Source organism: Argiope bruennichi, chromosome 4 (genome assembly GCF_947563725.1).
Source record: "Argiope bruennichi chromosome 4, qqArgBrue1.1, whole genome shotgun sequence".
Taxonomy (NCBI): domain Eukaryota; kingdom Metazoa; phylum Arthropoda; class Arachnida; order Araneae; family Araneidae; genus Argiope; species Argiope bruennichi.
Genome location: NC_079154.1, coordinates 66,583,563 through 66,611,204, shown reverse-complemented (window position 1 = coordinate 66,611,204; position 27,642 = coordinate 66,583,563). Strand labels below are relative to the sequence as shown.

The 27,642-nt window shown below is 26.1% G+C and overlaps 2 protein-coding genes across 3 annotated transcripts in view; one reads left to right on the top strand and one right to left on the bottom strand.

The window, feature by feature from the left end:
* The first annotated feature begins 957 nt into the window (after nucleotides 1-957).
* On the top strand, nucleotides 958-18,119 carry LOC129966048 (rab-like protein 3). The gene is made up of 7 exons (XM_056080401.1): nucleotides 958-1,152; nucleotides 3,540-3,631; nucleotides 4,877-4,994; nucleotides 9,250-9,358; nucleotides 10,930-11,083; nucleotides 15,528-15,599; nucleotides 17,876-18,119. The coding sequence occupies exons 1-7, from the start codon at nucleotides 1,107-1,109 to the stop codon at nucleotides 17,978-17,980; spliced, it is 696 nt and encodes a 231-aa protein (XP_055936376.1). The 5' UTR covers nucleotides 958-1,106; the 3' UTR covers nucleotides 17,981-18,119.
* Nucleotides 18,120-25,127: 7,008 nt separating this feature from the next.
* LOC129966789 (blood vessel epicardial substance-like) overlaps nucleotides 25,128-27,642 on the bottom strand; it is an 86,463-nt gene continuing 83,948 nt past the window's right edge. For both annotated transcript variants that reach the window (XM_056081352.1, XM_056081353.1), the window contains one exon: nucleotides 25,128-27,576. In XM_056081352.1, coding sequence (XP_055937327.1) covers nucleotides 27,473-27,576 — 104 coding nt within the window. In that variant the 3' untranslated portion in view covers nucleotides 25,128-27,472. The remainder of the gene's footprint in view (nucleotides 27,577-27,642) is intronic.

The window sequence follows — 27,642 nt, the reverse complement described above, 5'->3', positions numbered from 1 at the left end:
CCAGGAAGAGAGTGCTTTAATGCTAGAGATGTCTTATAAGGAATTGAAATATTTGCTGTTTCTATAATTATTGATTGTGATCTGATGTATCACTTTTTTGTGGCTTGAAATAATATCTTCAGGAGGAATAATAATGAGAAGCTTAAGCAGCTTCATATGTTTACATCTACGCTATGTCTACCTATCAGAGCACTGAATGACATTATCGTAAAATATCTGATTCTAATATGAGGATTAAAGTAGTTTGTTTATATAAAAGATCATTCTTATAATCAATTTTCTTTTAATAAAACCAAAGCTTTTTTATGTAAAAATTTAATGATTAAGTAACTTTCCATAAAAGAAAGGCACAATCAATACGGGACATTTTGAAGCAAAGAACAAAAACCGATTACCAGACTGAGGTGGCATGTCTCGGGCACAGCACGGAGGAAAAAAAAAAAAAAAAAAGAATATGCAAGCATTATATAATATTATCTATTATAGCATTCAGAGTATTGCTTTTAAAATACTGTTCAACTTAGTAAACCATAGAATTTACTGAGTAGTACAGTTTTTATTTTAGTGTTGATTTTACTGTGTTCGATGCTATTCGTAATATTCAAACTTTTTTTTTTTAAGAAAGACTTAATCCACTCTATTTTTTAACCAATACCTTACAAGATTCTTACACTAAATTTAGTATTTTTATGAGAAGATTATATCCATAATTTTCCTAAGTCTTCAATCATTGGAAAATATTGATATATATTGTTCACATTGTCGATGTTACAATGGGTAATTCTCTTTTTTAGGGAAGGATGGTTCGTTTTACGAAGTTGTGTGAATCGATTCGGCAAAGTAATCGAATACCAATTTAACCAATGAGAATCAAGATTGTTTTGGGAGAACTTGCTATTTCTAGTTGTAAAATGGAGCAAATTGATTACGTTCTACCTCACTCTTGCATCATGCATTTTATCCAATCGGATTTTTATCAAACTCCTGTTTCTATCTTTTGCTTTGTTTACGTTTCATGGCATCGGTAATTTGCGGATTATAATAAATGTATTGTTGAAAAGCATAGAATGAAATCTTAGTAACATTCTACGATTTTGAAAAATTAAATGGCTTCTATAGAAAAAGTTAAAATATTAGTTGTAGGTGACTCTGGTTAGTACTATAATTTTTCAGTACTGTTTTTACAATAGTTTATCTTCATTTCTTTAAAATTGTTTATGATGACTTTCCGTTTTCTGACCATATTCAACAAATCAAGAAAATAAATTAACTATTAGTGGATGCAAATGCATCGATGTTTTTAAACTTTTATTTATTTTTATTTTATCATTCTATTATCAAATTGTTTTGTATTAATAGCAATATCATTAATATATCAATTTCTAATGTGCTAATGTCTGTATATTAAATTTTCATTTACAGAGGGAATATAGATGCTAAATTGTTTTTAGATATTAAGTACGGAAATTAATATTTGAGGATTGTGTGGTTAGGAATATTATCTTTACCATGCTTTAAATATATATATATATATATACAGTGTCTCACAAAAGTGATGGGACACTTGTGCTTTACAAAAAGAAACTGTAAGAAAATAAATAAATAAACATGTACAAATTTTTTTGGGTGTGTTTCATATTTAAAGTTAGTAACAATTATTACATAACATACATTTTGTCAAAATATTAAAATATTAATTTAATAAAAATACAATTGTTTAGAACGGAGCAAAAAATGGCTCACATAAGTGATGGGACACTTACTTTTCCATCAAATATTTATCCAAAAATGTTACTTTTTAAAAGGTTTTAATATTTTGTTGGATTTCCTTTTACTTTTAAAACATGATTTAATCTTCTGGAGTGATTTTACCCCATTCTTCTTAAAGCACCGATTTTAATTGTTGTTTTGAAGAAATGGTGTGTTTGCGAATTCTTTATTCCAATTCTTGCCAAATATTCTCTATGGGATTTAAGTCGTGAGATTGTGGTGGTGTTTTTATTATTTTAGGACAGTTATACAGCTGCCAGAGTCTAACGTTGAAAGCACTGTGCTGGGGTCATTGTCCTGGTAGAATTTAAAATTGTTATGAAGGTTCAATTTTCATACTGAAGATTTCAAATTTTGCTTTAAAATGTCAATATACTTGTACTGATCCATTATACTGTCAATAAAAAACAAAATTACCAACTCCAGCGGACGGCATACACCCCCATACCATAACTCCTCCTCCAGCATGTTTTACTGTTGGTACCAAGTTCTGTTTGCGAAATTCTTCCCTGGGTTTTCTCCACACCAAGATTCTACCATCAGAACCAAATATATTAAATTTACTCTCATCAGCAAATATAACTTTATTCCAGTAATCAGAATTCTTATATATGTTGGATTTTGCAAAAGCTAGTCTTAGTTTTCTATTCTTTTCACTTACGAAGAATTTTGTCCTGGCTACTCTACCATGATATCCAGCAGATCGAATTACCCTTCTAATAGTCTCAGGATTAACAATTATTCCATATAATGCTTGTAAATCAGCAGCAACTTTAGGAGCACTCTTTCTTGGATTTTTTTTTAACATTTCGAATGATAATTCGCTTTATTCCATCGGATAGCTTTGATGGTCGGTCAGGTCTTCTTTAATCCTGAATAATATGATTCTTTTTATATCGTTTAATGATATTGAAAACTGTTGAATGACTGAAGTTAACTGTTTCAGCAGTTTTTCTAATAGATTTTCCACGTTCAATATGTAAATTAATAACTAATTTTTGAATTTCAGGCGAAATTTCTTTTCGTTTAGCATTCATGGCTGTACAGAGCTAAAAAACAAAAATTCCGAAACAAACTGGAGAGAAATACTGCAGACGATTTTATAAATTATTGCCAATTGCTTTTGAGTAAAAATAAAACCACCAAAAATATTTTTATTGCTTATTTCGGATGATTTTTGTTGCATATCTAATGGCATCCCATCACTTATGTGAGCTATTTTTTGCTCCATTCTAAACAATTGTATTTTTATTAAATTAATATTTTGACAAAATGTATGTTATGTAATAATTGTGACTAAATTTAAGTATGAAACACACCCACAAAAAATTTGTACATGTTTTTTTAATTTATTTTATTACAGTTTCCTTTTGTAAAGCACAAGTGTCCCATCACTTTTGTGAGACACTGTATATATATATATATTTGGCATTTCATTGTTTGTAGTGATAAGAGATTTTTTTCCAATATTCTTAACACTTATTTATTATTCTTAACACTTATTTTGTACATATATGAATTCCTCTTTAACATTTTATATATTCATTATACGAAAATAAATAATCTGAATTTTGTTTATTGTATAGTGTAAAAATTTAAGTGCAAATGTATAAATGCAAATACGGTTTTATGAAAGGATGAAAAAATTATTATAATTAAATAATTGCACTTTTTACTATATGGATTATAAAGTATTTACTTTAATGCGTCTTTGCTTTAGTGTTTAATTTTTTTAATACAATTTTTATTTTATAAATTTATTTTATTAGGTGTAGGAAAATCATCATTAGTGCATCTTATTGCACATTCTGAAGCTATTAATAACCCATCATGGACTATTGGAAGTTCTGTAGAAGTAAAGGTATAAAAGTATTCTTTTTTTAAATGTTCCTTTTTAACTTAATGTAATATTTGTTGTACTGTAACTTATTTGAGTATAAGAAATAGTATTCAAACTTGTTTTTTTATGATTGTTGTTGATAAATTTTCATTATCATTGGCTGTTATTTTCCAAATATGACTTTATTTATTTCTTTTTGCATTCATTAACATCATTAAGTAAAAGAACATTTCATAATGTTCGTAAAGTTCGTCCTTTACAAATTTTATGAATTTGTCAAACAAAGACAAACAAGTAGAGTCAATTTTATGTTGTAGAACAATGGCTTTAAAACAGAACATGGAAAGGTGGGGACACAAGAAGCTCCCTGTCAATGACCACCAGATTAAGTGTGCAACATGGATTCATTTGAATGCTACTTTATAATAGCACAATAATCAGAATGCATAAATTACAGCATTGCAAATTTGTACTGCATGACATGCACTAGTTACAATTGTTGCTTTAATTTTGATGGGGGGGGGGATGAGCTGAACCAAAGAATGATTTTAAAAAATAATTTTCATCTAGAAGATGATATATTCTTAAATACATTTGCTTATTAAGCCTCAAGGTGAAGAGGTACTGCACTATTTTCATGCTGTCAGTATGAGAATAGTCAGTCAATTAGTACTCGTAGTGAAGTTTCTATTGACAGATTGAAACAAAATTTGAACATAACTACTATTGTAATTATAGTAGTACCAAATTTCATTGTTTATCATTGTATTGACATTTGTATGAAAGCACAAGGTCAACTCTTTGACAGAATTTTGATTCCTAATTTCATTAGCATCTATGGTTAGGTGTATATGAAATTTAATGTGTGTGGTTCTTTGCATTTTGTAATTATCAAATCCACTTGTACATAAAAATTATGAATTTAGTTTATGTGCCAAATTTTAACCATCTATCTCAAAGCATTTTTCAGTTGCAACGTTTATAGACATAACACCAAAACTGTTTTTTTTTTTTTTTTTTTTTTTTTTTTTTTTTTTTTTTAATTCAGGAACATTTGAAATGTGAACATTTGTCAAAATTTTGGGTTTGAGTTCAAATTTAGTTAACATTTTAAATTTATTTTATTTATTCTAACATGATTTAAGTTAAAAAGAAATCTTACTGTGCATGTTAAAAAAATTAAGATGAGAGTTTTCTTTGTTTAGTTTTAATAAATATTAGTTGTAATAAAAAAAAAATTAATATATTTGTATACTTCCATTTTAGCTGCATGAATATAAAGAGGGGACTCCATTTCAGAAAACTTACTTTATAGAGATGTGGGATGTTGGTGGGTCAAACAGCCACCAAAACACTAGGCATATTTTTTACAATTCTTACCATGGTATGTATAATATTGTAATCTTGCCCTTTTTTCCTCCAAAATTATTAATAGACTTTTATGTATGTAGTTGTCATTTTTTATAATATTTAATGGATTTGAAATGTACTTTGATTAAAGAATTCACAAATAATAAAAACATAATTTTTCGTCTTGAGATTTGACTTTGAAATGTCTTTGTAATTCATTTTTGTTATCTGAAAAACTTTTCTTTATATGCATGAAGGACTATGTATCAACATTAAAATTGTTTTATTTATTGTTTATCATAATAATTTTTTTGAAAGTTGAACTTTTAGCCAGCCTGTTTCTATAATCTCCTGAAATGTTTGATGTGTACAAAGCACTCTTTGTAAACTTGTAATCACTGCTTATAAATCCATACTTGTTTTTTTCTAAAGTCATCTGAACATGTCTAAATTGTTTCTGAATCATAATTAAAGTTATAAATAATGTAAAAGGCTAAAAATGCAGAGCAAATGTTGAATTTTTATGTATAGCATACTTCTTAAAGCTGCCATTTATTCTAGTCAATTAATATGTAAAATTGCTATTTAACAGATATGAAATGCATAGTATTTTCCCCTCATTTTTTTTGTCCACAGTTATATTCTTCTAATTTTTTAAGGTAAATTCCTGAAAGGAAAACTACCTAATTCAATTGTTTTCACAATATGACTTTGGGAAAAAATTTTCTCTATCTGTACTGATCATATTCCCTAGAATCCAAAACCACCCTTTATTCAAAAGGTTTTATATATATATGTGAATAATGCTTTGTCCATGTTTTCTTGCTAACAAAATAACTAACATAAATTTGACTGGATTTTAATTGGTTTGGAATATGTTGTAAGGAATGGAAAAAGTTCAGAAGAGTTTGTAGATGGGTAGTTGTCTAGCTCCGAGATTTTTATTTCCCTATAACTTTTTTAATACTGAAGATAGAAGAATAAATAAAATTTGCATCTCATTAGAACAAATAATTTTTGTATTTAAATCTATTCTATAGCTACAATTGCTTAGGAGCTAAAATGTAATTTTCAACATGTAATTTTGACTGTTTCTGATATCAACAATTTATGTTGAAAATTTTGAAAAATATGAAAAAAAAAACTCTACCTCCATGTATTAAAATTGTTTAAATGCATGTAGACAATAGATTAAAATCTGGAATAACACATTTTAAATAAAAATAAAGGAGAAATATTTAATGACAATATTATATAAAAATAATCAGTTTAGAAATTTCCAGAATTTGTATGTTTTTCTTGTTTTTTTTTTTTTTTTAAATATATTTTATATTGTTTTTCTTGAAAGCGAGAGGGTCAGTTTGTTTTATTTCTCTGATGAAATAAGAGAATCGTATACCAGCTTTCCCACCAAGGCTGAAAAATATTTTAGCTAAATCTATCAATTTTCCAAATTATGCAATATAATAGGAAATTAAGATAAACGATTAACACATTTGGTGATTCATTGTTTAAAATAATTATAACTTGGCATCATATGCCAACATGTACTGGATTCTTTTGTACAGCCATTTCTTCTGTCAAAATAAAGTCATGTGCAAAAGCGAAAAATCATTCATGAATCCACTGTTTATGAGATTTCATAGACCATTAGAGATTCAGTTGAAATTTACCAGGTTTCTATTTCTCTGATAGTGGATTTTTTCTTTAAATGTGATTATATACTGTTGGAAAAATTTAATTTTTACTTTGATATCCAAAGAAAATATTTATCATGGAACTGACTTTTATAGTGATTAATCAGCTTACTAACCTAGAGAAAATCATTATCAAAGCAAAAAATAGGTTGTTGCTTGAATTTTGAATTACATTTTGCAATATTCATTATATTCTGAATAATTTTTTTAGTAAAATTCTGCATATTTTCTGCAATAAATACAAGTTTTGTTATTCAATGCATATGTTATTCCGGAGCATTTGTAAATATGGTGGTCCTTTTATTTTTTTATCAATTGCATTGCTGGGAGCATAATGTATTAAAAGATAACCACCATAGCTTATTCAAGTATGGGTACTTATTTTAAATGTATAATAGCAATTAATTGCCAAGGATCTGTTACTCTATAAACTATGTTTGCCACGGGCATGCAGTTAAGCCTGCAATTCACCAATAAGTTCTATATATTCACAAATACAGTTAATATGCAAGTACCAAAGAATATTTTTTGAAGAAAATCTGATGGTATATTCCCTTTTGCACAAGTTAATAATTGTTATTGAAATATTCAAAAGTACAAGAGATAGGATCTTAATTCCAATATTAATTAAGTGAAGCAGGCCATTTTTTTCATCCAGTATAATTAAAAAGAATTAAATGATAAATTTGTATTTTCTAACATAAAATAGTATTCTCTGAATTTTATTGAAAGAATAATTGCAAATGATACTTAATTTATTCCTTCAAATATATTTAAAATGCAAAAATAATCTTTGAGTGTCTTGATAGCTGTTACAAACCTTTGACATTTGCTTAAAAATTTCAAAGCTTTTCAACAATATAGACAAATTTATATTTATATATAATTTTTATAATTGTTACCTTAAATTATTTATTTTTCTGCAAATAAAATACTGAATTATACAATAACTATAAATCATTATATGTGCTTCAAAATGTACTATTTTATTGTTTCTGTTTAGGTATTGATAGGAATTTTAAAACAGTGGATGATAAGGAATCTATTTACCTTTGCCTTCCAGCTTACTGAGAGAAAGTTTTCTCTCCCCCCCCCCCCCACCCATTTTTTTAATTCAATAATTTAAAGTATGGTGAATGAAATATGGTTGATGCAAGTTTTGTACCTTGACTTGCATGCTAGAACATGTGCTGTACCATTAAGTGATTACAATTTCTCTCCTTTCTCAGTGCTAATTTTATAAGTCTGTAATCACCTCTAATCACTTTAGAGATAGTATTGCTCCATAACATGCATGATGAATTCAATTATTCCTAAACGGAATCATAGAGGTTCTCTCCATTTTATAAGCATGTTTTGTATATTGTTGAGCCATATCTGATCACTAAAGATTTGGCAGATCAACTTTGCAAATAATGTTGAAAATTAAAATACTTAATCATAAAAAAACTATTAAACATATATTCTATAAACTATAGTATTTGTATATAAGAATTTTTTTTCTCTGTCCATATTTCGCTGGAATTTTTGCTGAGTAATTAAATAGCTTATTTTTTTGCAATTTCTTAATTAATTTTTAATCAATAATTACTCTTAAAATAATCAATATTGATTTTTTTTATCATTTTAACAAAGAAATGTTAAAAGTTAAAGCAATTAATAATTTAAAGATAACATTTTATTAATTTCTGTAATAAGAAAGCTTTTTTTCAGCCACTCTGAATAAATTTGATAAAATAATTTTTCTGTTTTAATGGGTATTTTATTATTATATTTCTGTGCTACACTCCAGAAAATATTGTAAAAGCTAGTTAAAAACGAAGAAAAGAATAGCATTTTTCCATGTACAGAAGATTCAAATAGTTTTAGGTATTAATAGAGCAACTTTAAAACTGTACATTTAAAATATTTTAAAGGTGCACTGTCTTCAGTTCTTAAATATAAACAAAGCTTTATATTTTTCATACTCTTTTATTCTGGCAAATACTAATCAAAAAGTTAAATTCTTCTGGGACAACTTTTTTTTAAAATGAATTTTGTTTCAGCTAAAGTATGAATGTATACATGAAATGAGGGTCTAATAGCAGTTTGTATGAAATTTACTAATAACAGCCATATGGTGAAAAGCATTAAGGATGTATGATCACAATACCCTCTTGAAATTGTAATTTTTGGCTTGTTTACTGATAGATAAACATAACTTCTTAGTACTCTTCACTTAAAGCAATTAGAAGTAGTAATCAAGAAAATGATAATGGATTTAATGTTAACAGTGAAAATATTTTATTTAAAATTATAATTTACGCCTTAATGTTTGAAATTTGTAATTTTATAATTTTTGAATTAAAAAAAAATCCTTAAAATTTTTTTTAAAAAGTTCATTTTTTTTTTTTTTTTTTTTCTATAATAATGTTATAAAATTGTTCCATTTGTGTGTGTACATGTCGCTAATATTTCTGTTTTTAAATATAAAGACATTCAAAATAATATATCAGTTTTTCTTTGTTTTTATAAAAGTATGCAGTAAAATGAATTTGCTCAAGGTGTATATGTATAACTTTGAATTCTTAACTTGAATTATTTCATTTTTAGGTGTTATTTTAGTTCATGACTTAACAAATAGAAAATCAAAACAAAATCTTAGGAAGTGGCTTGCTGAAGTTCTATCTAAAGATAATCCAGGAAAGAAAAATAATGGTTGGTAAGTTCATTTTTATATATATGGGCATATTTAAGACTATCTATGTTTTTGCTTTTGCCCTTTTTAAAAAGTTGAAACAAACAACTACCACTAATTTATTTCTCTTTTAAATAAAATAAGGAAAAGTTTTTTATTCTGTTTGAACTTTTAAAAGAAATGAAGGTCCTTGCTTGTAAAAAGTATGAAACAATTAAACAAAATTATATTTGTCTAATATTTAAATATGTTTTCTTGAAAGTAATTTAATTGGTTAAAACTTTTTAGTTTTTATTTTGAATGTTGGATTTAAATTAAATTAAATTCTTTCAGTTTAAAAATTATAAATATCTCATTTGAAAAGGATAATTTAAATAATAAATTAGCATGCTTAAAAAATAATTATATCAGGAGTCATAATTTCTATTAAGGCTTTTATCTTCTGATATTATCTACTAATTACCTCAGGCAACCAAGGTCATTCGCTAGGAATATTAATTATATTTTATTTCAGATAAATTGGTTAGGTATTACATGCCCATCAATCAACCAAATTGTCTAATATTAAAGCCATGTTATTTTAATTGTCTTGCATATGCTCTGTTGAATTGTGTATATAAACCCTTTTAATGGAAACAATCTAATGACATCATAACACAATTGAAAACAAAAATGTATGATTCATCTATCATCTAAATTTTATATTATAGTAACTTCACTTTTTTATTCATCTTATAAACAATACGGATATTAAACAGAATTCTTCTTCTTTATCTTTCAACAATGAGTAAGAAAAAAATGGTGAAATATTTCATGAAATTTGAAAATAGTTTTAATTTTACGGTAACAGTGTAACATATTATGGGAAATTAATCAAAAAATTCTAATATAAAATTTTAAAAAAAAATTGGCTCCAAAATAAACAACAATAAAAAACATTTCCATTCATCATTGATTAGCCTCTTTTTATTCTTAATTGATTTTAATATTCCTTAGACTTTCCTGGACAGTATTTTAGAAACTTAGAAAAAACATGTTTTGTTTTTGAATTGTTTACTTCAAAGATATATTCTGAAAATGAGATGTTATATGTATTAAAAGACTAAAATTTCCAAGCATTAAGAAATTACTGAATTGCTCCAGTTTAATTGAAATTACAATTTAACTTTCTAAATAAGAATGATTTTTTCAGAAAACCACTTTTAAAACTTTTGTCTCAGTATTCATTAAATAGATATCAAAATTTTGTAGACTATTATGCATATTTTTTAAAAACATTTCCGTCCAATTTAATATTTATAAAATTATAAATAATTTTATCTAATTTTTAAGGATTCTTTGATTTTTATTTCATAGTTTTCCTTATGTTATTCTGAGGTATTATATAACAATAAGAATATATATATTTTTTAAATATAAGTTATTATTTCAGTTACATTTGTCATTCATGAATTTTAAAACAGTCTTGCCTTTTAAGATCTAGGAAATTTGAACTTTTGTAAAGATTCTATCTCAAAAAGAGAAAGATTCTGAATTTTAATTTGATTAGATATTCTCTTAACATTTAATCATTTTAAACTATTATATTTTTGAAGGTATAATTACGATTCTGAGCAGTTCATTGATAATCCTGTTCCAGTTCTTGTAATTGGTACAAAACAAGATCTTGCAATGGAAGTCTATCCTCCTGGAAGAACTAAACGAACTGCATCGATTGCAGAAGAATGTGGTGCTGATGAAATTTATGTGGTAAGTTGATATACAATATTTTCATAAATTTTCAATACATTCTGTCATTTTTTTTTTTTCCTGTTTGCCCTCATATTGTTGTAGAAACATTTACAAAAAATTTTTGTGACCAGTTACCTTATCTTATATAAATGACTTTTTAAATCATTTTATGTCAACTCATTCTTATGTTGATGTTTTTAAAATTGATTCTTACTTTTTAACTAGATTTATGAAAAATCATATACAATATAAAAGACTTTTTCTCTCTGACAGTCATTACTTTGACATTCCCACTAGTTAAACCTTCCTTTTGGGATATGTTTGGTGATGAGCCATTCTTTCATGTTTAAACTTGAAACTTTCCCCTTGTCAGTATATTATTTGTCTGATTAATCTGCTCCAAATCAATATCTTAATATATATTCTTCTTTATTATATTGTTAGTTTATTTCCTGCATGTAGAAAAATATATCATTATACAATTCAGTGATGTTTAAAGGATTCTTTATTGTTTAGATGCTGTGTATAATAAATTAGTGTCCAGTCCCATATTTGTTAGACTGGAGAGAGTCTACTATAGTTTCCTAAATATAAACATTATTTTTTCATTTCTAAATAAGCAATTTATACAGCTAAGAATAAATATATTTTTGTAAACATTATTAGTGATAACTCATCCAGTATTCTCAGTTTTGAATTGTTTTTTGAAATTATTCTCCAATAAAATTGAATTTTGCTTAGTACTTGCTGTGTGCTTAATATTATGATTATATATATATATATATATATATATATATATATATAATCGAATGAAATTTGGTGTGCATGTTCGTTAGGATCTAAAAGGATTAGCTACTTTATTAAAAAGTTGTACTGTCCCTGGCATAAGGGGGGGGGATAGAAAGCATAAGATTTTGTTTTTGTGCCACAACTTCAAATCGTATCATTGCAAAAAATAAATAAATAAATAAAATAAACTATTTTTACATCATCTTTCAATAAAAAAAAAATTAACATTTCAGTGATTGAACTCCATTTCTGAACAATTATTACTCTTTAATCAGTTTTTCAAAATTAATTTAAGCATAGTGGTGTTTAACAATTCCTTTCTTTGTTGAATTATTTTATTTAATTTTATCTATGCTTTGAGGATGTTACCTATTTTAAATTTTTTCAGCTTTTTTTTTCTTTTTATTATTTTATAGCAAGATAAGATATATTATAATAATACACGAGTGCAATAATTTTCTTTAAATATAGTCATTTAAAATTGTTCTAATTTCCTTTACTGATTTGGTTACATTTATCTCATATTTTAGCACAACTTTTTATTTTGCCCAATCATCATAACAATGTGTTGTTTTACTATTTTTTTTTTAACTTGAATAAGCAAATTTAGATTTTATAAGAATTGATTGTGCTTTTTTTTATAAATGTCTCAATTTTTATTTAATTATTATATATTTTATCTTACTATCTTCAAAATCGTACTTTTTTAAAATTTGCCAATTGGCTCTTTCATTTTGTGTAACAAATTACTGATTTTTGGCTTCTTTTTGATTTCATAATGTCTAGAATTTCAGGCATTTTTATTCCTCTCGTAACTATTATTGTCATATCTTTCTGACTTAAAATTGAAACATTGAATTTTGAATATTTAACTCTGTAGAAAATTTGAACAGTAGGAGTTATGAATACTAATTGCAAAAATTGTCACAAAACCAAAAAATTTTTCTTCCTGAAAATAAGCGCATTCAGCAAAATTTTTAAATAATGTAATTACTTTCCAGCACATTGATATTCTATTGAGTACATATTGTATCTTGCTCAAAGAAAATTTTTTACTTGGGCGTTACTTGAATTCTGTTATTATTGAAATTTGGTTTTTAGTAAGGTATGATATTAAAATACCTACCTATGTTATTACATCACAGAAATATTAAGTATCTGAGACCAAACAACTTTTTAGGAGGTTTTCTCTTAAAATTGTCAGTATCAATTAGAAACTTTGTTTTTGCCATGACTAAATATATTTTTCCAAACTCTAAAGTGGTTTCAGTTTTTACATATATGCTGCAAATGATGAGACCAAGGATATTGTTTATCTGAAAACTTTAGAGAATAGTAATTAAGTTATTTTTAATTGGAGTTGAGGATCTTTATTCTTCTTAAGAGTTTGATTATAAGAATTTCGATTGTTATACAGCTTAAAAGTGTATATACTTTCTTTTTTCTTACATGCATATAGAACTAATAAAAGGAGATGAAGCCACAGGATTTCTTTTATTTAAATTTTTTTTAAATCTTATTTCTCTTGCTGAAATTATTTTAAAGGTAGTTTTTTCCCCTTCCTTTGTATGAATTTTTGGATCATTGAATTTTTTATGGTATTTCAATCAGTTCTAAGTCTTAATTCCTCTGTATTTAAAGTTGTTCTACCAAATGTGACATGTATATATATTTTCACCTTGCTTGCTTACTCTCAATATACTATTAGTTGTCAGTTAAAATAGTGAAAGTTGCAGTCAGAGTGTTTAAACTCATATTAAAATTTATTTATGCTGCCAGAAAAAGATGATTCTTTATTTAAATTATATGTTATATTTTATTATGAGATTTTATTTTGATCAGTTATTTTGTATAGCAACTTCTTCCATGCTTTATTTATATGTATACTGTTTTAGAAAAAGGTTTATCATTAGTTACAATTTAAATTTATAGAAGTAAATAAAGAAAATAGTCTTTCTATTCTATTTTCCAAATTTTCATACATCACTATTAATTTGAAGATCAAATTGTTATTAGAGGGGGGAAAAATACTAAATTTTTATAGAAAAGACAGTTGATGTTAGTATAATATGCTGTTTTCTTTTATTTATTTTTTGAACTAAATTGCCATTCATCATTAGAATAAACCTTGATAGAAACCATTTATATATATTTCACATATATTTTATTGATATTTATTATATATATATTCCTTCTCCCATTTGAATTTTTCAATTATAAGTTTATTTTATTTGTTAATTTTAAAGTAGAGGTGTGTAATAAAAATGCAGTACTTTTTAAATTTTATATTTAATGTGAACAGGAATGTTATGTTTTTTCTGAAATTTCTTAAAGTGGGAACTAGGAACATTGCTACATTGGGAAATTTTCTATGAAAGACTTATTATATTGCTATTTTTCATAAAAAAATTACAAAAATAAATAATTTAGGTTGTTTTTTTTTCTTTGTTTATGTGTGTGTGTGTGTAATGATATTTTAAACTCTAATTTCAATTTAATTAATTTCCAAGGTTTAATCTTAATTTAGCCCATAGTAACTTCATACTAAAATATTCTCATATTTCCTGATCTAATTCCACTTTCTGTACTTAATTAATTCAAGAGAAGCTTTGTAAAATTGCTGAATTGGCTAAAAGTCTAACTTTTCCACACCCCGAGTGAAGGGACAAAGTACTGCTGACGTGACAAATTCTTTTTTAAAAGACCCCTGTGTTTCCCCTGCCTTGTTGGCGCGTGTAGCGAAAATCCTTATCGAAATCTCATTGTATATAAGCACTGTGGAGAAATATTTTCCCTATCAATATCTCAGGTTATATAAGACCAGGGATAAAATGTTCAAGAGCTTTTTCCTTGTTTCTTTCTGTGTTGTGTGTGTTGCTCGCCGCTCCTGCTTGTAAATAATGCTTCTTCTCCAAGATGAAATAAAAAGTCATGAAATCAAAAGTCTCTTCACTGTCTTCGAAACTGCATTCTGTTTCATATAAAATAATGCTCATTTATTGGTATTTAAGTTCTCTCTATTTTATTCTTCAATGGTAGAAATTTTAATATTTTTGAAAACTATGAGAAGTGAAAATATGTTAGAAATCCTGAAACTGCTTTTACTGATAATTTAGTTTAGGATACTGTCGATATGTAGATTTGTTCATTGTTAGAGAATTCACTGCATCTATGATTTCTGGTATATTTATGTAGTGTGTTATATCAGTAAAAGGTTGGGTTTTTTTTTCTTTTAATAAATGTCAACAGTGTTTAGAATGCTAGCCTTATCTATTATCTGCCTGATCATAGTTAAAGCCTGTATAAAAAAAAATGTCTGTCTTCCTTTTAATGTAAAATCTAATGTTTTAAGTTTATCTTAAAAGAAATAAAATGAACAAATTAGAATTTAATTAATTACGGAAATTTGAAATTGCATCTATTCATTTAGTAAGATTTTATAGAATATGTTTATAATAAGAAATTGATCCCCACCTCTTTGGAAGTTTCTTCCCCAATTATGTATTCTTGACTTTTCACAAAACCGCTCCTATTATTCCCCTCCCTCCATTTTTGATATTATATCCTAATATGCATCATTATTTACTATAATGATATTGATTTCATTGAAAATTCTGTTCCTTATTGACTTCTCTAACTGCAAATTTCAATAATAAATATTATGTCTATGTAGGATTGCAGGCAGACTCGTTCATTTGCACCAGGATCTAGCAATGCTGTGAAACTCAGTCGATATTTTGATAAGGTAAAAATATTTTAAAGTTAATTTCTCAATAATGTATCTTACATGATTGTTTAAATTTTCCTAGATTTCCCAGTAATATTTATCAAAGTATGCTTTCTCTTATATTTTATCTTGATGTACTAAGATTTTTTTTTTATTTAGTCATGTAAATTTTTTAAAGAATCACATTTTTATCACATCACAAAATTATCACATTTTTTATAGTTATTTGAATTATTCAATCCAAAACCACTATAATGACATGAATTATAGTAAAATATATTTTATAGATTTGGTAATTGATTGCCGATATTTCAAACATAATTTTCGGCTTAATGTGCATGTATACTATTTAAATGATAATTTAATGCTTAAATACTTATGTTGTGGAAAAGGAAGTTTACCTAAAATGTTTTTCTAAATTATGTTATATAAGTATGTGGTAATTTGATACTTTTTGTTGTAGAGAGAACCACAAATAGCTCTGATCTATTTTGAATTATTACTAATGATTTAATAAGGATGAACAAGTGATTTCAGTCTTACTAAATGTTATTAATAATAAGAATTAGAGAAAGTTTAAAACATTTGATAAAAAAGGGATAATTTTTTATAACTAATTATTTGGTGTGTTTTTTTTTTTTTCAGAATGAAATTATGATTAATTTTTAGAGAAATTTCTGATTTAAAATTAAAGCACTTTCAAAAAGAACAAAATCTCTAACACATTTTAAGAAATTAAACAAGGGAGTGTTTTAACTAATTTCTTTTATTATGATACTTGCATTTGTATAAATTTGCCTTATAGTTTGTAAAACCCAAGAATGTCTGTCTGTTTGTAAGTCAAACAGTATAATAATCAAATGCTCAGTGATAAATCTCCTCTAAAAATTTAAGAAATCTCTTGTTTCTTAATGGAGAATCTAAAAGTAAAATGTACTAAAAATTTATTAGCAAAATCGACAAATGTTAAATATTTTCCTCAAATAATAATATTATTAATTTTTTAAATACCTGAGTAAATACAAATTGAGTTTTCTAAAACACAAAAAGCATGTTGAAAATTGCATGTTGCTTTTGCATGAAACTCAAAAGCATGTTGTTATCTTCTAACTGATGATAGAGGAGAGAAATCTCGATAATTAGGTGAAACCTTCACAGTCTTATCAAATAGAAATACATTGATTATCATTCTTTGGTCCTGTTCTGACACTGTGAAATATTTTATGAAATAATTTGGTTTATTTTGATCAAATGATATTTTATCTAAGGTTTCTGCATCATAATAAATACCCATTATATAAATCTTTAAAATAATTTTAATTCTACTGTATCAATTCTTATACTAAACATTTTAAAATAAAAGAAATCTAGAAAAAATTATATTCTGTAATAAGTAAAAAATAGCTTAGCTATGATATTAAATTTTTTTTTTTTATTTGATAAGATTCTACAACAACAACAAAATTACTGTGCTAATTAAAAGTGTATATACTATTAAATAAAAGTGGAAGTGAAAATCCTATTTCAGAGTTAATATTCAAAGACAGCAATTATTTTATCTTAATTGTAATATTAGCAACAGCCTGTGATTAAATGTTTTGATACATCTGCATAATATTGTAGATTGCTTATTAAATTAAGAAATGTTATTAAAAATAAGGGGGAAATATACAGAAATGTAATTAATACCATTAAATTGTATTTTTTTAATGATAATGCAAACATTCTTTATGTGAGATAATAGTTTTGGAAGAATGACCATCAATCTCCATTAGTAATAGTCCTTTAATCATAAATCCATCATAGTGATTATCTATCTGGCGATTATTAGACCTATTTTTGCTCTCAATTCAACTGTCTGATGCCTATTTCTTGATTTCTTTTATCTGTCTTTTCTTCTTACTAAATGAAGTATTTGATGACCCCTCTCTTAGGCTTTTCTATTAATATTTTATAGCCCCATTAATTAGTTTAGTGTTTGATTAAATGCATTTATAAAAATGTTCAGTGAATGAAGCAGTCAAAATTTTGTATGATAGTTTGTTGACATTTGACACTTGCCATTTGAAGTAATAAGGGAGATTTCTGTGCCATATACATTAGTGTCTTATGTATATAGATTGGTTCTAGAATAGCTAACTTTAATTAAATATGCTGTAAATCAAGCATGTTTATTTCTTATATTTTTGCTTTAAAGTTGTAGTTATATTGACCCTTCGTAATTCTATGATTTAATGTTGCATTTATTCGTTGTTTCATTGCATTTATATATTTTTAAATCGATGTTTGTATAGGTTATTGAAAAGAAATATCAGGGTCAAGGTGGTGGTTTTGTGTCTTCAGCCATAGACAGAAGGCGATTAGCATCATATTCCAACAAACAATCTCATGTAGATTAATATATTTATTAACTGTGTATAAAAAGAAATCTTGTGTGGTATATATGTATTCTATGAAACAAATATTTTATAATCAAACAATTTATAACGAATTTATATTTATTAAAATAGTGCATTATTAAATTTGTTATTAAATATTTGTGCTTGTTTTGATTTTCAAGAAAAATTTATTTCAATTGTTTTTTGTTTTTTTAACTGAGCTTCTGGTGAAGATTTTATTTTGATTATTTGTCTAATATTCATCAAAGGTTTATTCGTTCCTTTCATTTTCATGAAAAATTGATTTCTTTTTTTCTGGAATTGCTAAATTTTTAATTTCATTTTTAAAATTTAATATATTATTCATAAAAATTCATTAATTATATTATTTATTCAAACAGAATGAAACTATGTTCATTAAGCATCAGAATAATACATGTTTGTACACACACTGATTTGTGAAAATGCTGAAATTTTTACATTGTTGCAATATATAAAGAATATATCTAGTAAATATATTATCCTCTTTACTATTACATAAAAAAATATTCATATTTGATAAGCTACTTTGATGAGTATAGATTAAATATTATTAGGAATTATAGGTTCAAAGAAAAATTGATTTTATTTAAGACCCTATTCAATAGTAAGGAGAATGTAAATAACCAGATTTTGAGTTCATGAAAATCATTGTAATTTGAATAGGCTCAGTGATTATAAATATTAAATTAGTTTATACAATCTTCAAAATTTATAAACATTTTCATTACTGTGTTACTATCAGAAATCGTGGGAAAGCTCTGATTTAATGTTGTTGATATTGCTATAGTAATATTTATTATAAACAATTTAATATTATTCTAATCATTCTTTACAAATATTTCTGTATGCTTATGATTCATGAAACATACTCTTAAAAATCTGAAAACAGCAGAAATATCATCTCACTACTCATATTAAATATTTCAAGATATGCCGCAGAATAATTTTATAAAACAAAATTGAAACACTAGCCATACCAGAAAATTTAATTCTGGATCCTGAAGATCCAAATGGAATAATTCATTTGGTATTTTCGAAATTCAAGTTCTTTCATGGGCTTTCAGAAGTTCTAACATAAATATTTTTGTTGTAACATTAAAAAAAATTGTTTGCTTTAAGGGGATGGTAGACTCTAATAGGCACTTTTGCGAATTATACGTTTAGGGTTATGAAATCTTATGCATATGTATTAAAATATAGATACATCAAATATTTTTTTTAAAAATATCTTTCAAATAAAATATTTTATTTTTAAAAAATTAGAAGAGGTATAATTTAAAAAAAAATTTAAAATATTCCTGGCGACTTAATTTTTATTTTTTTTCTGTTATTTTTTTTCTCTTTTAGAATGCTATATTATTTAATTTGAAACAAAATTGTGTATGATTTTGTAATTTCAATTAAATGTTAATTTTTTAAAAAATATTTTTATGCACACTCTGAATTTTCATAAAAATTTTATGTTTTTCTGAACTAAAATTGACTCTTAACTATCTAAAAAATATTGAATTATAAAATGCCCCTGTGTTGTTTTAATGTTTTACCAAAATCTTTATTATCAATTTCATTTAAATTCCACAAAAATTAAGATATCTTGAACATTTCAAAAAATATTTAAATCTAATTAGAATTCATTTTGTGGAAAGTCATTAAGATGTTTTTTCTTCGTGACCTTTAAGTATTCATTGCATTGTGTAATACATTTTATAATGATATTTTAGTTAAATGTAAACATATATTTTGATGATAAAACAAATAAATTTTCATATTTTCTTTTATTTCAATGTCCACTGTCCCCTTAAATATCCCACATAAAACTTTTAAATATTTGATGTTATTTTCAGTAAGCTTCATTGTGACTAAAAGAAATCTAATCAATCTGGCAGAAAACATTCAGTGGGATAATTTAATTTTTTTATGTAGGCATTATTTTGCATCATTATAAATTAATATTTAATGAAAATAATTTCCTTTCTAAATGCAGGTATCATAGTCATGTTATACATATTTCTATATATTCCTCTCATTAGCATTAAAAGAGGTTTTTTTTTCTCCATATTATTAAATATTGTGCATGTAATCATGTGTCATATGCAAAAGCTGTAAAACCCAAATATAAATTTATCACAATTTGATATCAAATAGTTTAAGATCTGATGAAAAGCTTTTTTCCCCCCTTTTTTTTATTTTTATTTGTAGAGATGACTGAAAATTAAGATATGGAAGTGTCAAACGAAAACGATTCATTAGGTATTGAAATAATTTTAGTTCGGTCAAAATATTTTCAAGAGCTCATGAAAATAGAGAAGGTATTTTATCAAAGTTTATCATTAATTGCTAAGTTGGCAAATTGCACAATAGTTTTGAAAGGAAGAAATATATAAATATAATATATAGGAATACTCATTAATGAAAGCTACTTATGCTTAGACATTAAATCCGAGGAGCTCCTAAAAGATAGTTTCAAACTAAAAATAGGCTTCCTATTTTCTCAAATGGTGCAGCAGTGATTCTTTATAAGGATTAGTATCAGATTCCATTCAACTTTTGCCCACAGTATAGAAAATTTGCATGTCTCCGAGGACTAAGTGAAGTGAGTCTGGGCTGAAACTTCAGCTATTTTATAAAATAAAACAATCTATATCGAAATGATTTAAATTTTCCTTCAAGAATAATATAACATAAATTCTACCATTCGTGTATCATTAAAAAAAAAAAAACTTATTTGCCGTCTTAATTGGTAGCATCGGCAGTTTAATTTAAGAACAGAATCAATTCGTTTCATATAGGTAAGAAAAAAAGACAGGTAATTGCCGATTTGTTTATGTCTTGATATTGTGTTCTACATTGCCCTTCCTGTTATACTGAAGAAGTCGTGATGGAGATTATTGATACTTCAAAGATTACTAAATTAATTCAATTTTTTAGCGATATTAAATTTGAGTTCTTTGCTGAGGATGTAAAACAACAGGCTTTTAGAAATGTGAATTTCTTTATAATGGAAGTTGGGAAGGGGGTCAGATAGCACAAATAGCTGTTATAATTTGTCAAAAATCTCCAAACCTAAAGAAAAACTTGGGATATTAATCATTCAGTTCATACCATATTGCTTTAAGCACTGGTTCTTAGTAATGAATAGTGTAAAACTAACTACTTCCTTCGAATAAATATTGGAATAAAAAGTTTTCTAACGTAATCATATTGATAACTTTCAATAAGAATTCAATATTATTTTTTCCCGTTCATTGTGTAATTAGACCGGTAAAAAAGTTGCTGCATTTTTTTTATTTTTTTTAGTTTAAATTACAAAAAAAAAAAAAAAAAAAAAAATCTTTTATTCAACCAGTTTTTTTGAAGGAAATGCAGTAGTTATAAAAGAAACTATCTTAATTTTTTTAGATGCATGTTTGTCGTTTCTTTTCCCTGCTTCTCACATTCTTCAACAAAAGCCTTGTCACTTTGCTTGCAGGATTTTAAAGTTTGTATTTTCTTTCCGACGATGAATCAGCATAAAATGGATTTTATTGAGAATGCATCATTATTTCACCGATGACATAATCCTATATATGGGCAGAAGATTAATGGAAGAAAGAACTGTGGATCAAACAACGGCTTCTACGTCGAATAGGGGGGAAAAAAAAAAAAAAAAAAAACCTTCTGAGTTTTAAAAGAGATCGATTTTGTTAATGACTGGTGTAATGCAGTTTAAATTTTTATGTACTCATATTGCATTACATTTGAGCTATTTTAATGTGAACCATTCCATGATTCTATAAGATTTAAGACCTTCTTTAAGGATACCAAAGATGGTTTCAATGGGTGTTTTTTTTATATCTTTTAGAAAAGATATAAAAGCGAAAAAAGAATATTTGTTAAAAATCAGCTATAATAATCGTGAGATATTTTATACTCTATAATGGCTAATTTTAAAAGTTTTTTTTATAAAATCAAATTCATACATATATATATATATTTTTATTTAGTATTTTGACGGGGAAAAAAACCCTTTGTCACATAGCGCAATCACTTAATGAATCTAATTGCAATAATTATGATATGCTGATAGATGAGGTCTTTTAATTGTAATATTTCTGTAACAAAAAAAAAAATCCTTAAAAATCGGATTATATTGTGAATTTCATGTCTGTTTAAGATACCTTATTTTTGGTCATTTTTATTTGCCAACAATAAATTTAATTTATGTAAATTAATAGATAAAAAAACAATTGGAGATTTAATTTTTGGAGGTTTGGTTTCATTTTTATCTTGAATGCGTTAGCTTGGAGGTGTTACACAACCATTAGCTTAAAATTTCATTGCCTGCTGCTGGTATGTGCTTTCCTTTTTGTTTCCATTACTAGTTTGAGAGTTATTATATGATTATTTTGTGTTATTTTTGTTGTTGTATTTTTACTTATTAGTGGTTGTATTCTAATTTATTGTTTTGTATTTTCCTTTTTGTTAAAATGGTATATCTCTTAGGCCTAATTTCAGGGGATTTTCAGGTCACGAGGAATCGTTATTAGACTGTTTAGTCTGAATTCTTTCACAGAAAAAAATCCCTTTTTTTGAATCCCTGCCTGAAGGTGACCCTTGAAAAAGTCTTCAGGCCGGATTTCTTTTTTTATTTGGTTTAATTTTGATTTTTTCCTATTAACTAGGTTTTTTTACTTTTGTCTCAGTTTATCTGTGTATTAGTAGTTATTGAATTTGCGCTTTCTAAATACTATGGTGCTTTTCCTGTTCCTTTTTTGGTTTTTGTTTGAATAAGAAACAATTTTTAATTGCAATTCCGAAACTTTTAGTTTCGTTTTCAAAATATTTCTAACTTTAGATTGGTTACTTATATATATATATATATATATATATATATATATATATATATATATATATATATATATATATATATATATATATATATATAACTTCTTTTTCTCTTCTATTTCAACATGGAGTAAGTTTGATTTGTTTGACACCCCTATCCCCAAAAAAGATTGCTTTTTAAATAGCATAATTTCGAAAGATTTTAAGTTTTAATACGAAATGATATTTGTTCGCGAAAAATTGTTTGTTTTGTTTACTGCTGACGTGAAAAAGATTGCCTAAGCGAGCCATAAATATCATTATTCTCGCATTTAGCTTTCACCTTGTTGACTAAGGAAATCAAAATGGTTATTTTGTTGGAACCAAAAAAAAAAATATTAACTTTCTTAAAACGTAATCATAAGTTTTGCAGTTTCTAAAAATATTCTTTTATACAAAATAATCAAAATAAATAGCCGTGATAAAAAGAAAAAAAAAAGATGGCTGTGACTAAGCGTATTTTTTTTATTTTAAATAAATTGATTTACAAATTTGAGGAAATTTAATGTATTTAAATCTGTTATATGAAGAAATATATACAGATAAAAAAAACAACTTCCTATTTTTCTTATGTATTATTTTATAGCCAAGAATGACCATCTACATGATAAAACATACTTTAAGAATTTTGTGTATGTTTCAATTTATTCGTGTTTATATCATTTAATTTAGAGTTACCAAATTTGTGTACATTTATAATGTGGAGAGAAGAAATGCAAGCATTGGAGAGGGAGGGGATGATTTTGATTAATTAAAAATTAAGCTAGGTGTTGACATTTTCCCACGATAACTCCAGAAAATATATTTGTATTAAACAATTTTTGCATCATTCTAAAATTTAATTTTTTTAAAAAATCTTAATTTAACAGTAATGTTTATTGTCGCAATAAAATTCCATCCGTTATCATAGCTATATCAATATTAAATTTCAAATCGAATTTTCTTCCAAAGTTGAAAAATAAGAAGAAAAGATTCTGTTGCCTAAACAGTTTGAAGGAAAAATAAGAAATTGAGGTTAGACTACCGCAAAAGGCAATGTGCAATTAAAAAAATAGATTATTACATTTAATTTTTAACAGTAGCTTGCATTGATTATCGCAATAAAATGTAATCAGTTTTCATAATTTCATGAAATATTTTATTTCAAATCGAATTTTCTTCCTCTGTTGAATGATAAGAAAGAAAGATTCTGTTATTATTTACGCAGTTTGAATTAGAAATAAGGAAATAAACTATCTCAAAAGACAGGCGCGCTGTTAGAAAATAGATTACCTACAGAGTTATGCTTTTGATGATCTACGATGTAAAAGAATTTGAATTCCTTAAGAACGACCATGTGTAAAAAGAGTGAGAGCCAGTTTAATGTTTTTAAAATAACACGTTTTTAAGTCTATTACAATTTAATTATTACATATACTCTGTAAAGAGAACCGTACATGAGTAATTGCATTGAAATTAAACATGTTAATATTCCAGGTGAACCCAGTATCGGACTTTAAACACTCTAGGGAACATCATGTAATGCAAGTCTCGGAGCCGTCTATCCTATATCCAACTTCCAAAACCAGATATTTTTCTGTTGATTTTAGTTTTAATCATTTTAATTATAATATAAATAGTTTTGAGTAGTAAGTTTTTATAAATTGAAAAAAAAAAGAGAATATTTAATTTCGGGTCATTTTCAACTAAGTTGAATTTAGCCTATAAAAAAAAATCAAATTTACAATTGAAAAATAATTTTAAACATGATAGTTAAAATGATAAAAGTTTTTTAACATTATTTAAATGTCATTTAATTATAGAATTGGAAGTTTCTAATTATAAGAAAAATACATATGTTGTTAAAATTATAAAATATTATAACATAAAACTTGCAAAAGATAATTAGTTAGAAATGCTGAAAAAATATTTCTGAATTTAAACGATACTTAATTTTATTTGAAAGAGTTCGAGTGTAAGACACTTAAAAATAAATAAATATTTAATGTAAAATTAATATATTTAAAATATTTTTTAAAAAATTCTCGATTTTATGTGGGTTTTCTAATTTATTATTACCCACTAGAAATGAGGGATTTCTAAACAATTGTCTGCTTTTCCTATTTAATTATCCGGCCTTAGGTGAAGCAGTTTGTAGCCTAAGACGGCATGTGGAGCAGCCATTTTTGTCGTAAATTTGTTATTCGGATTTTCCGTTGGATTGAAGTAATATAGACCATGCATTGTAAAAGGGAATTTAAAATTTCGAAATCAAATAAAAACCTTGTAACAAAATGTTCCTTTATTACACTGAGGGAACCAAAAATACATGCAATAAACATTTTCAAATGAGTTTTACGTAGAAAAAAGAAGCTTTTTTTTTATTTTTGGAAACTGAAACATTTCCAAAACTTCTGAGCATTTCCCTTTATCTTGAGTTTCCATCGTTGTGCGTTTCGCTCTCCAAACCAATCAGGGGACAGGAAATTAGGCAAAATAGATTCGTTGCTCTGTTATTCCGTTGTGTTCAAAATTAACGATTTTTCTGCTCTAATAACTAAGCACTTACAGCCTATGTACAATCTCCTCGCTACTACTCTTTCACAAAATACTTTGCATAGACCGCGTCACAAGTTCCTGCGATTGTGATTGGCTTGCAGTGACTCGCTTTGTCAGCAATCCGCATGCGTTACAGTCATGTGATTCAAAAACTAAAGGAACAAAGCTGATATAAAATTATGAAATATATCTAACATTTTTTTGAGATTTATCTTTCTAAATTATATGATGGCATTCCAAAGAATTTTGTTTATCAAAATTCTTCAGAAAACTTCCGAATATATTTTATGAAATAGTTCTCTGTTGTTACTGGCCGACATTTAATAAATTTCAATGATAAAAACAGAGATTTCTGATTGTTTCTAAGATGATAAGGCATTTCCGTAATTAGTACATTCTGTATGAATTACTTTGTAGATGTGTAAATGGTATGAAATAGAAACTGACGTTCAAATGAATAGAGAAAGATTAAAGTGCAATAAAAATGTCTGTTTAGTTATTCAATTTACAAATAAGCATAAAATAAACTCGAGAAGTAGATAAAAATGCTTAAAGTTTTTGAAATATATATAAAAGCTTGATATTTAAAATTTATTATTACAAAAAATTCACCGAAAATTGCTTCTGTTTCTAAAATTACTTACAAATTATATAACTGAAATTTTCTCATCATTATGAAGACTGAAATTTTATCAAAATTATTTCATAATTTTTGTTTTTCTGCGGTAAGACTATTTTGCTAAATTTTTTCCAACCATATATTTTAGAATATTAATTCTTGTACTGTAAATATTAATCAGAATGAAAATTTTAAAAATCTGTTTCATCATATTGAGAAAAAGTACAAAAATTTATTTTGTTTGAAAACCAGCACGCATTTGTAGATAAATTGCATAGTGCAGATTTTTTGACAAAAATGTCGTAAAACAAAATTAAAAATCTAGCTTTGCATTCAAACATGAAGATTATGAAAAAAAGGGCAATATCCCTAGAAAATTAAATTGATTGATGTAAAAATATAGTTTCTTTATATATGAAAAAGCTGTTTATAGAAAGTTAGTGCAGCGTAAATCACTGAAAAAGTAAAAAGTCACACACTTTTTCGCTCGGAAACTACCCAGAGGCGATTGATTGCTTTCACTAAAAACGTCTTTCTGTACAGGAACAGTTTTAAAAAGAAAAGTTTCTTGAGATTGCAAAACGAAAATAATATCCATCAGGCAATTTTTGATATTTTTAAATAAAAGAGCGTTTTTTATTTTTTTTATTTAAGGAAAATATCCAGTTCTTACTAGAGCGCAGCTACCAGGAAATTTTGTAATCAAGTACTATTTTGTATTCTTATTCCAAAATGTTTTATTATAAGAAAATTATTGAGGATAAAAAGATAGAATGTTATTTTATGGTTTTCTTCGTGCTGTTGCTCATCAATTTTTATAATAGTGATATATTAATGTGAGGAAATTTAAGCTATATTAAAACTTTTACCATAATTTGTATAATAACGGCGCAAAAATAGTAAGTATGTTAAAATTGAAACATGCCGAAAAGGGAAAGATTGAAAATATCATCTGATCATCGTTGCATGCAGTACATGAAAAGACAAAGAAATTGCTGAAATCTCCGTAGTTTTATCTGATTTATGCCATGACTTTTTTATCCTATAATACAGTCTTTATTCCCCTCAATTAATATCTTTTCTTTGCCGTGAACACTTTGAAATAGATGACATTTCCAAAATCAAGTATATACGGGAAAAACGCATGTTGAGAAGCTGACAAAGCGAGAGACTGACACTCATTCCACAAGTCTATTTATCGATATTTATGTCATTGGAGTTCTCCAAATTATTGTTCGAATGCACTCAGAAAGTCAGTGAGCACGTCTGTTAGAATATCCCATTAATGTTCATCGCAATTCGAATGTTTTATTGAAAAATACCGAGAGTCATTTGTCTCTCTCTTTCTTCCTCTCTCTCTCTCTCTATCTCTCACACACACATGAAATGCAGTCTCTTGTCTGCACAAGCTTCCTTCGCGAGTGTGAAGCAATGGACGGCAGGTTCGTCGTTCAGACTGGCGTTTCGTTCTGCAATTCATCTTCTTGAAGCTGCTTTAGTTTCCTCTTGCTCCGCATCGGACCCGGGTCTGAGAAATTGGATGTGCGAGAATCTCCTGAAATGAATAAATCATTATCCATTAGACTTTTAAGTGTTTTATATTAATTATTCATTACGAAGT